The sequence below is a fragment of the Arachis hypogaea genome, chromosome 18 (assembly GCF_003086295.3).
Source record: "Arachis hypogaea cultivar Tifrunner chromosome 18, arahy.Tifrunner.gnm2.J5K5, whole genome shotgun sequence".
NCBI classification, from domain to species: Eukaryota; Viridiplantae; Streptophyta; class Magnoliopsida; order Fabales; family Fabaceae; genus Arachis; species Arachis hypogaea.
The window spans coordinates 128,377,453-128,390,116 of NC_092053.1; the positions used below are offsets into that span (position 1 = coordinate 128,377,453).

At 29.0% G+C, this 12,664-nt stretch overlaps 1 protein-coding gene and 1 pseudogene across 1 annotated transcript; both read left to right on the plus strand.

The window, feature by feature from the left end:
* The first annotated feature begins 3,651 nt into the window (after positions 1 to 3,651).
* LOC112770649 ((-)-germacrene D synthase-like) lies at positions 3,652 to 9,333 on the plus strand (annotated as a pseudogene).
* Positions 9,334 to 11,568: 2,235 nt separating this feature from the next.
* LOC140181480 (uncharacterized) lies at positions 11,569 to 12,093 on the plus strand. The gene is made up of 2 exons (XM_072225089.1): positions 11,569 to 11,652; positions 11,743 to 12,093. The coding sequence occupies exons 1-2, from the start codon at positions 11,569 to 11,571 to the stop codon at positions 12,091 to 12,093; spliced, it is 435 nt and encodes a 144-aa protein (XP_072081190.1).
* The last annotated feature ends 571 nt before the right edge of the window (positions 12,094 to 12,664 follow it).

A 12,664-nucleotide genomic window follows, 5' to 3' on the forward strand; every position in this document is an offset into this window, starting at 1 on the left:
ATAGAAAAAAGGTGGAGCTCAACGCCAAGGCCATCAATCTGCTCAACTGTGCTATCAGCTTTGAGGAGTACCGACGGGTATCACGTTGCACAACAGCAAAAGAAATCTGGGATAAACTCCTAGTTACTCATGAAGGAACAACCATTGTGAAAAAGACCAGGATTGATATGTTAAACAGAGAGTATGAAATGTTTGCTATGAAGGAAGGAGAATCCATTGATGAGATGTTTGAACGCTTCAACACCATCATCGTTGGCTTGGATGCTATGGGAATCAAGTATCCTGAATCTGTGCTAGTGAGAAGAGTGTTGAGATGTCTTACAAAAGAGTGGGAAACAAAAGCTTTAATTATCTCTGAGAGTAGTGGTCTTGACTCTATGACCTATGATGATTTGAGAGGAAATTTACTTGCTTTTGAAAACACCTACTTGAAAAAAGATTCAAAAAAGAAAGGAATAGCTTTTTCTTCTGTCACTAACCCTCTGGATGATGAATCCAGTGATAACTCATCTGAAAATGAATTTGTATTGTTTGCAAAAAAATTCAGGAAAATGATGAAGCTCAAAAGCAAAGGCAGCAGCTCAAGGAAAATGAAGAAAGACCTTAGCAAAGTAACTTTTTACAACTGCAAGGAAATGGGACATTTCAAATCTGATTGTCCCAAGTTAAAGAAGGAAGAGAAGCCAAAAAGAGGAAAGAAGAATGGACTGATGGCTTCATGGGAAGATTTGGAAAATGACTCGAATGATGATGATGAGAAATCCGAGATCAAGTCACAACCTTTTCTCATGGCAGATCACATAGATCAGGTAGTCTTTCATAACCCTAACACTGAAGATCTTCATCTTATGATAGACCACCTTTCTGAAAAAGTAAGATACTTTCTGCTGGAAAATCAAGAACTTGAACAACAAATCACCATTCTTAAAGCTGAAAACAGTTTTCTTAAAGAAAAAGTAAGGGAGGCCGAAACTGCTTGTGATCTTGTTGAAGAGAATAAGCAGTTAAAAGCCCAAATTAAGAGCTGTGAAAGTGATCATTCCGTTCTTGCATATGTAGATTGTTTTAAAAGAAATGAAGAGTTGCTTAAAGAGGTTAAAAGACTTAAGGAAGACTTAGCCAAATTCACCCAAAGTTCTGAAAATCTGAATCAAATCTTGGCTAGTCAAAAACCTCTTTATGACAAGGCTGGGTTGAGGTTTTATAAATCTGTTGAAAAATCTCATTTTGAAAACTTTGCATCATCTTCTAATGATACAAGATTTCAAGACCCCACCTACTTTAACAAAACAACAACTCCAAGATTTTGTAGATTATGCAATCGAAATGGACACTTTCCTATTCAATGTTTCTTTGGTGAAAGAATGATTGGTGATAAAGTCTGTAAAGTTGTTTTTGATTATAATGGCTTAGGGCATAAGAGATGGTTTAACGTGAAAGGATCCAAGAAAATTTGGATACCTAAGGTCACTTGAGCTTGTTTTGTAGGTGTGCCTAGCATCCAAACGAAAAGAAAACATGTGGTATATAGACAGCGGATGCTCTAGGCATATGACTGGAAAGACAACCTTCTTCATAAAGCTTGATGAATATGATGGAGGACTTGTCACTTTTGGTGATGATGCGAAAGGAAAAATAGTGGCTATTGAGAAAGTTGGTAAAAACTTTTCTTCTTGTATAAATGATGTTCTTCTTGTGAATGGCTTGAAACATAATTTACTTAGTGTTAGTCAACTGTGTGATTTAGGCTTTGAGGTTATTTTTAGGAAGTTTGTTTGTTTAGTTGTTTGTGAGAAAACTGGGGATATTTTATTTGAAGCTAAAAGATGCAATAATGTGTATGGATTGACTCTTGAGGACCTAAAAGAACAAAATGTAACATGCTTTACATCCCTTGAATCTGAAAAATGGCTATGGCATAGAAAGTTGGGTCATGCAAGCATGTACCAAATTTCTAAGCTAGTTAAGAAAAATCTGGTTAGAGGAATTCCAAACATCAAATTTGATAAGGATCTTACTTGTGATGCTTGCCAATTGGGCAAACAAGTAAAATCATCTTTTAAACCTAAAGATGGAATCTCAACCAAAAGGCCATTAGAGATGTTACATATTAATCTTTTTGGACCAACAAGAACTCAAAGTTTAGGAGGTAAACACTATGGTCTTGTGGTAGTAGATGATTACTCTAGATTTGGTTGGGTACTTTTCCTTGCTCATAAAAATGATGCCTTTCATCCGGTTTTCAGAACCTTGGTTTCATGATTCTGTGGAAATCCCTTTGTAAGTTGGGTTAGCACTTTACAGTATGTAATCAAGAAGATTATAGTGAAATTCCATCATGGTTGTGATGGAGACTGGATATAGGCTGCACTGCACTTAGCAGCTGAACCAGGATATATCTGGGTGTTATTTTCTCTCTTCTCTACTCCAATTCTGTTTCTATTGCACAGGAGCTCAAACTGAAAAAATATCTCGTGCCAAGTGACGAGACAAAAAGAAAAGTCTCGTGCCAAGTGACGAGATAAAAATAAAAGTCTCGTGGCTAAAGATGAGACAAAAATAAAAAAATCTCCTGAAGTTATCTCAAAGGCTAACAAGTGTTATTAAGCAAAAAAATGGGGCTAAGATTCAATCCCTCCTTCTCTTAGCCACTAAAACCATCATATTATTATGATAAAAAATTATAATATAACATAATTGTTATCACATAAATACTTGTTCAATAAAATATCATTATAAATTAGAATTTATATTTATAAAAAATATTAGAATATACAAAATATAGTTTTTATATTCATAAATATAAATACATATGACAAAAAAAAAAAGGTAAAAAAGTGATGTGCATAGCATCACTTATTATGATAAAAAAAAATAAGTGATGTCCAACAGCATTTTGATTTAAGTGATGAAACTCACTCACAATATTTCAATAATAAAATAACGGTCCAGCCCATTTATGATATTTCTTTCCACCAGCTTAGCTTCTCTATGGAACTATATAAACCAGCCCTGCAAGCTGCTCAAAGATGATCAAACTGTTTCCCCAACTACCAGCATAAATCCACATGTCACTTTTATATCCAATTAAAAAGAATATCTATATGCCTGTATGTATACATCTATATGCTATAAATCTATAATTGTCCTGAAACAATACATATGCTTTTTATTAGTCACCGATTGTCATTATCATTAATCATGGATTGCCCCCATCCCTTTTTTATCGTTATATTTTTTTTTCTAAATTTTTTATAATAAAAAAATAAAAATAAATTAAATTTTTATAATTTATTTTAATTTATCACAAAACAAAATATAAAAATACTAAATTTTATATCGTAATCTATTATGTTTTATTTTTAGTATCATATTTTATTTATAAAGAATGCTAGGGAATCAACAATTTTTATGATTTGTAGCCATCAAATATCCATCAATGATAATTTTAATGGTATAAAATTGGTGTGAAATTTCATCCAATGGTTCACTTTTCTTTACTGGTTACATGCTGGCTATAATTTGATAAAGTTGTTGGTCCCTAGACTTTTCTTTTATTTTATTCTAATAACCAAACGTTTGTCGGTGGGTATATATCCGTTTTTCTCTCTGTACCACAGATTTTTCCTATATATGAGTAGGCATGATAGAAATTATAACATAGAATCCAATATTGATAAAGAAATAAAGGATGTGTAGTACTAACACTTCAGTACTTGATTGCTTCAACCCTGATGCAAAATTCAACATGCGTGATCGAAACACTGCAAATTATCATCCAAGTATTTGGAAGGATTATTTCCTTCAATATGCTTCACAATCCATGGTATATATCTCTCTATATTGTTGCTTATACATGCATGCAAATGCAATAACAATCAACTGATATATTTTTTATATGGATGTAATGCAGGAATTTGATGATGAAACGAAGGCACAAATTGAAAAACTGAAGAAAGAAGTTGTCAAAATGCTTATTGACGCCTCAAAGGCTATTGAAGAAATAGTTGACTTGATTGATTTAATATGTCATTTGGGGATTCATTATCACTTTGAAAGCGAGATTGATGAAGTGCTGCAACAAATTCACAAGAATTATACGAAAAATGGAGAAATAATAATTGTTGATGATAACCTCCATTTACTTGCTTTGCTTTTTAGGTTATTAAGGCAACAAGGATATCACGTTTCACCAAGTATATACCTTATTCCTATTCTTTTTAAGTTACTTTTATATTTTGGCTTTAAATAACCTTAGTTTAATTTTTGTACAATATCTAGATGTGTTCAACAAATACAAGGATAATGAGAGTGGAAACTTTAGTGAAAAACTTGTGAAGAATGTGGAAGGATTACTAGAGTTGTATGAAGCATGTCATCTCAGAATTCATGGAGAAGAGATATTAGATGAAGCTTTTGCATTCACTTCCACTCAACTTAAATCCATTGCCACCCAATTGAAGCCTTCTCTTGCAGCACAAGTCAAGTATAGTTTAGGTCAACCTTTCCACCAAGGTTTGCCAAGATTGGAGGCACGCCGTTTTATTTCAATATATGAAGAAGATCCAACCCATAATCCCACTCTCCTCGTTCTTGCAAAATTAGATTTTAATTTCCTACAAACCTTGCATCGAAAAGAAGTTGGCAATATTTGCAAGTAAGCTCTTTAATTTAACCACAAAACCATTCTACTTTGTTAAATAAGTTTTCAAATTCCTATCAAAATAGTCATCTTGGTTAAATGTTTATACTCTTCTACAAAAGTTTAAAAATCAAAATGTTTGGTTTAGATATATATTGAGTGTTAGGGATTTGGATCCTCTAAAGTTTGAATTTCACTTTAGAGAGTAAAGTGTGATCTTCTACCCTTGAATAGTTTCTCTTTCATATTTATTATTAGTCCCACCTATAAAATCAATGATAAGAAATCACACTTTACTCTCTAAAGTGAAATTCAAACTTTAGAGGATCCAAAATCCAAATACGAGTGTTAGTATTAACACCATATATGAAGAGAGCAAGATTGAGGAACTCGATAAGTAAAGGCTATTCTTTGGTAGTCTGTTTAACTGTAAAATAGTTTTAAGCAGTTGTAATTAGTAGGTGTTATATAATGAATGTTTTCTATTGTTAAGTGTTGTTGGACTTTTTTGTTATTGAGCAGATTAAGTTTTTGTTAGAAGTGCACTACAGTTCACAAAAAATCTCTCTATTCTTTTTGTTGCTTCTATTGGGTACTCTGTTTTTTATTAGTTAGTTTATTTTATTTTTGTTAGATGTTTATAGTATAAATTAACTGTTGATATGTTTTATAAAAATATTTAGGAGACAATAGAAAATAAATTCGAAGTTTTCTCATTTTGTATTTCTTAATTGTTAGAATATATTAAGATTAATTAACACTGATTAGAATTATTTAGCATATTCGAAGTTATCTAAATATTATGTCTTTATTATTTCAATTTTTTAGCACCTATTAATACTTTTTTATATTGTATTATTTTATAACTTAAATATATACAAATCTTTTTTTACTGTTCTTTTTTATCTTTCTAACATTAACTATCACTTTTTTTTACATTCCTTAATTACTGCCAAAGTAATTAAGTAATATTTGATATAATAATAGTGTTATTATAGATGTTATAGGTATAAAATTATAAATGTTAAGTTAAATAAAATAATTTTGAGTTATTATCTCTCTAGCATTATCAAAGTTAAACTTATTTATTTAACTAACCACACCATAATTATTATAACATTGTTATTGTGTGTTTGTCCTTTAATTTTAGGTGGTGGAAGGAGCTTAATGTTGCTGTAAAACTACTATATGCTCGAGATAGAATTGTAGAATGTTGTAACTGGATTTTGGCGGTTTATTTTGAACCTCAATATTCTCAAGCTAGGAAAATTCTGATAAAATTGATTGCTCTTATATCAATTATTGATGATACATATGATGCCTATGGAACTATAGCTGAATTAAAACTTTTCACGGAGGCAATTGAAAGGTTGGTTAAAAATTATAAATAGATGGGTAAAGTATTATTTTTGTTCCTAAAGTTTAATAAAAGTTTTAAATTTTTATGCATTATTGTTAGATTTGTTTTAAATTTTTTAAAAATTTAACCGTAAAAAATATATTTAATGTAAATTAAAAACTTAGGACAAAACTGAATCAAAATAAAATTTAGGGATATTTTTAAAATTTTTGTCAAATTTTAAAAATAAAAAATATACTTTATCCTAAATAGATACTAATTTTTTTTATGCCAGGTAGCTGATATTTTGAGTCCAACTAATTGATGGTAGTACAAAACTCAAATATTGGAAGAGAAAATAAAATTGAAGGAATTGAATGGAAAGTTCATAGAATGTTCAAAATTTGAGTTTTTAATGAAAATATCATGTCTTTATTAATTTTAAAATTTGAAAGTTAATTTGGAATTAATGGTCACAAAAATTGTGGATATTGATAGTGAACTATCAAACTTTTCTAACTTCTAAAGTTTTTTGATGGTGGGATACATTACAGGTGGGATATTAGCTCCTTGGATGATCTTCCAGAATACATGAAATTAATTTATGAGTCTCTCATCAAAATTTTTGAAGAAGTAGAACGAGAACTTGAAAAACAAGGAAGAGGATATTGCATTAAATATTCCATTAAAGAAGTAAGACCCTTTTTTTTAACCTCTTAAAAATATATTATATTCAACTTGAATCCATTTCAATATATTGCATCCATCCAATTCTGTAAAATAATGGGGATCCTTTCAATTATTAAAAAAATTAAAAGTGTAAAGTGTGATCTTTAATTTTTTATTATTTTTTTTTATATTTATTTTTTATCCTACTTATAAAATTAATGTTAAAAGATTACACTTTACTCTCTCAATTATTAAAAAAAATTAAAAAGATCCATTTCCCAATAAAAATAACAAGTATTATTCATTTTAAATTTGATAACATTTGCAAGATATATGAGATATATATCATTGGACCGATCAAATTTATTCCATTGACATGCATCTCTTAGAGCCAAACTCCAGTCAGAGCGAATCTAAAAATCTTTTGAAGAAGAGGCCAAAATTTAAATATTTATATAATTAAATATTATATTATATAATTGATAATATTATTTATTATTATTATTTTTAATAAAATATTATTAATAAGTGTTATATTAAAATAAAAAATTCTACTAAAAATAATAACTTTATGTTTGATATCATTTATAATAACTAAAATTTTAATTTTTATCCTTTATTATTATAAAAAATATAACATGAACAATATAGATTAGTTATTCTGATATTTTTTATATATACATTTAAAATAAATTAATAAATAAAATATGCAAAATATTCATACTAATATATAATTTATTTAATATATTATTATTTTAATATCATAAAAAATAAATAAATAGATTTAAAAGTTAAGAAAAAAATTAAAAAGATAGAAAGAACAATTAAAGAAAAAGAATTCATCAAAATAAATTACTAATGAAAAAATAAAGAATAAAATTAAAGGAACAATTAAAAAAGATTTATTGATCAAAATAGTTAGCCTAAAAATATAATATATTATTAATATTTAAAATGTAATAATTAGAATTTGAGTCCAGGTCATAAGACAAAAAAATATTTTAATTAATCATTAAACTAATAACTCAATTTTAAAATTAAATGTATTATCATATAATTATAGAAATTTTAAATTTTTTTAAAAATTATGACCCTAACTCCAGTTAATAATTCTTTGACATTAAAAAAATCCAAAATTCAAGAATTGAAATTCAATCTTTTAATTTTTTTTTATACATTAGTAATATATAATAAGACTTGAAACTGAAATTTCATATGGCCTGACAAATTGAAATATTAAATTGACACATTTCACACTACAATTGTACATTATTCTAAATACTTCATGAATTTCTTTAGTTCATTTAGTTTCATCCTTACTAAAAATAATTAAATTCATAATAAAATTAGATTGATTGAATGGTTAATTTATTTGTCTGCATAAATAAATATTAAAATAAATTTAAATTTTGTCTTAATTAAATGGTTAATTCACTTATTTTAAATTTGTTGAGTTAAAAAATACCGTAAAAAATTAACAATAATAATTTTGTTATATAATACATGTGGAATGGCAGCTTCAAAAGACAATCCAGGCCTATATGACTGAAGCCAAATGGTTGAATAACAAATATATACCAACAATAGCAGAACACTTACAGATATCAACATTATCATCTGCTTATTCATTCCTCGTGACAAGTTCTTACATTGGCATGGGAGATATCGCCATAGAAGACATCTTCAAATGGGTAACAAGTAAACCCAAAATTGTTACAGCTTCCACAATTATTTGCAGGTTCATGGATGACATTGTCTCTAATGAGGTATATTTATGTGCAATATACAAACACAACATACAAGTTTAACTATCATATTAGGTATATATATATATATAATAATAATTAGTTATTCGTATATATAAAATATATATTAAAATATAAAATATACATTAAAAATAAATTTTAAAAATATATATATTTATACTAAAAATAATACTAGAAAGACAATAATTTAAAATTATTTTATTTAATTTAACATCTAAAATTTTATATATGCATTTATAATTACATACTTATTATATTTAAAATTATCCATTTATTTTAACCATAATTAAAAAATATAAAATAATAAAAAAAATTTTGAACTATGTTAAATTGATTTTTATTGTCTTTCAAATATTTTTGTTATACAAAAATAAATATATGGTGCTGACTTTTGTGTGCATATTGTATTTTTGAAAGTTCAATTTATATTATAATTGAATTTTAATGTATAATTTTTTTTTCTGAATTTTTTCCTTATTATTTAGTCATGTGAAAGTTATTTTAAAAACTAAATCTCATTGAATAGTTTGAACAAGAAAGAGAACATGTTGCCTCAATAATAGAATGCTATATGAGAGATTGTGGTGTATCTAAAGAAGAAGCCATTCAAGAATTGCAAAAGGGAGTTACAGATGCTTGGAAGGATATAAATGAGGAATGCCTCAAGCCAACCAAAGTTCCAATGTTATTTCGCGTGTTCTGAACATGGCACGATTTATTGATGTGATGTACAAAGATGAAGATTGCTACACTCATGCTGAAGGAAAAATGAAGGAATGCATTCAAGCTTTAATTGTTGATCCGGTGCCAATCAATAATATGAGAAAGAAGGATATAAAACCTTTTATATATGCCTAAACAAAATCTAATAAAATTGTAAGAGAATTTTCTTATTTAATATAAAGTATTTATTTATATATTTTGGTTTTTAAAAAATTTTAAATTAGATACTTTAGTTTTCAACTAAAATTAATTAATTCGCTAGTCTTTAATATTTAACTCTGTAGATCATATTAGTTTTTAGTTCACTTTGTTCCATCAACTCCTAATAACAGAACTATCTTGCATAGTTATCGTGTCAGACGTTATTACGTTAAGTGTCACATATACGAAAAAGACAAATTAATCTCTAGACAAATTACAGTCAATTTGGTCCTTCAAAATATTATTGTTAGACAAATTAATTCCCAAAATTATTTATTATAAGATAAATCAATCTCAAAAAATATTCATTATTAAAAAAATTATACTATCACAAATATAAAAAAGATTTTAAACTAGAATATCTATTTTTTGCTGAGATCAGAGATAAAGTTCCACCCTTCAATAGCACAGTCACCTAAGTCATCTTACAATAGCTCTAGAAACCTCTTTCATTTCTTTTTGGTCTCATTATTTACTACCACATAGACAATCACATAGAAATGATTAAGACAAAGTATAAAGTTAAGAGAGAGAGTGAGACTAATGCTAAAGAGATTGGACAAGATAATATTAATGAAATTTCACCAAAAAGTGATGAAGGAACATAGGGAGCCATCACTAAAACTGGAGCATAGGGAGTAGTAGTTGAGATCGTCATATCAATTAACTACTAGTAACATGAAACATGTTGGGGCTAGAACTGGAGGACCTCAACCTCAAATTCCAATAACAACTAACAAAACAGGAAATCCACAAAATGAATGTTTATGGCTTATTTATTGTATCTGGAATAGTGCAAGAGACTGCTTCTAGAACAAAACTAATAATCCAAATCACATTTGTACAAGAGAGTTCTGATCTAGTCTGGTTTATCAGAATTGGGTAATAGTCAAGTTAGAAAAGAGGCTTGATACGAGCTCAAGTACCAATCCTAACCCAATGAAAAAAACTATAGATGATGAAGGGGTGATTGGGCCAAGTAATTCAAGACCGCAGGAGAAGAACAAAAGAAGAAGAAGGCAATCAGTTTAGACGAAGGACTACGAAGTAGAGGTGTTCAAATCCAAATCGATTTAAATTAAACCGCTCATCCAATTCAATCTAAATTGAAAACCGATTAAAATCGCACTAATTTGGATTCAATTGGATTCTATTTTTTATAAACCGCTGGATCGGATCGGATTTCGGATACTTTTCATAACCGATCTAATCCAATCCAAACCGCACAATGTACTATAATGTTATTATTTTATTATTATATTTACAATTATACTTATAACATGTTCAATTTGTTATATATTTTTATATTATTTATATATTATTATTATTTAATAAATATTTTATGTTCAAAATGTAATTTATTTATTTATTTATTTTAACTAACCTATAATTTTATTTCTATTCTTATGTTATTGTTGATTTTTAAGATGCTGTTGAGACTTGTTATGTCATTGTTGGTTATTTAAAATTTGTTGATTTAGACTTGTTATATATGTTTAATTTTTTTAATTTACCAAACCGCAAATCCAATCAAATCCAAACCGCTTGAAATTGGATCGAATCGGATCAGATTTTTTTTAAAAAGTCATCTAATCCAAACTGCACCGCAAGTAAAATTAGTGTTTGAATCGGATAAATTTTTTTACTCAAAATCGATCCAAACCGCACCATGAACACCCTTACTACGAAGCTTAAAGGAATGCATAGCAGGAGAATAATGCTTGAGACAATAGCAAAAGCTAGTTATGTAACCACCTAGTGGAGTGAGTCGTATATAGCAGAAAATGGAGTCACAAAAGGCATGCAGAAAATATCATACATCTTGAGGAGTCTCCCTTACTCAAAAATAAAATTATTGTCTTATCTTCACCGTCCATATAATTCACACATATTTCTGTTAATTCTTCTTATTTGATGTTGTTGCTGTTGACTAGATCAAATCAAAATCAGATTCCTAATTCCTTTCATGAATTTTTTTATGTAAATAGAATTAATTATAAATTTTTTCCTTTTTTGGTTTAGATTAATTTTAGGGATTTTATGATTATAAATCTTTCTTTTATTTTAGGCTAATATTTTTCCTTTCTTTCCTATTTTATAGTTATTTCTATCTCTATAATTCCCCTATAAAGAGGCTGATTCCCTGTACATTTGATAATATAATATATTCAAACACTTCAACTTGGTATCAGAGCAGGATCTCTGCACTGTGCCTCTGATTTATAGCTATGGTTGACAGTTTCTCAGTCATTAATCCTGAACAGAAGGAGAACACCACTCCTACTCCATCAGATTTAAAATCTGAGCAACGGGTACTAGTTAGTGGTGACTCCCATTCAGTTCAGATCACCACATTTTGACTCAATGGGTCAAACTACCTTAGGTGGTCTCAATCAATTCAGATGTATATCCGTGGAAGAAGAAAGATTGGATATCTCACCGGTGAGCGAAGTCAGCCTAACATCACTGACCCACAATATAATGTGTGGGATACCACAAATTCTACGGTGATGACATGGCTGGTGAACTCAATGAAGGAGGATATTAGTAGTAACTACATATACTATACCACTGCCAAAGAATTGTGGGATAGTGTCAAGGAGATGTACTCTGATCTTGGGAATAAATTCCAAATTTATGAACTTACTCTAAAAACTAGAGAAATTCAACAAGAGAGTGACAATGTCACCAAATATTTTCACACATTGAAGCGGGTGTGGCAGGATCTTGACCACTTCAATAACTACAAGTGAAATTCATCCGCTAATGCCAAACACCACCAACAAACAGTGAAAGAAAGGAGGATATTCTAGTTTTTTGCAGGCCTCAACGTGGAGCTAGATGAAATTTGTGGCAGAATTATTGGAAGAGCAATCCTACCCTTAATTAGAGAAGTATTTGCTGAAGTTAGAAGAGAGGAAACTCGTAGAGCTGTGATGATGGGAAAAGGCAAGACTGAACAGACTTCTTTGGAGTCTAATGCACTCTTAGTGGTACCTGCTGCACTTAAAAGTTCATCAAATCAGAAGCACCCCTCCCATTTTTGGTGTGACCACTGCAATAAACCTCATCACACTCGAGAAACCTGCTGGAAGATTCATGAAAAACCAGCACATCTTAAAGGCAGCAAACCTGGTCCCAAAATACGCTCTACCCTAATTGCTCATGAGGTTGAAAAATCATCATTGAGTAAGGAACAGGTTGAGCAGCTCATAAAGCTGTTAAATTCCAGTTCTGTGTCTAGTACTCCTAGTAGTTCTTTGACTCAAACAGGTAATTTTAGTATTTCTATGTCCCTTAACTGTACCTCAAACTTGAATGCAC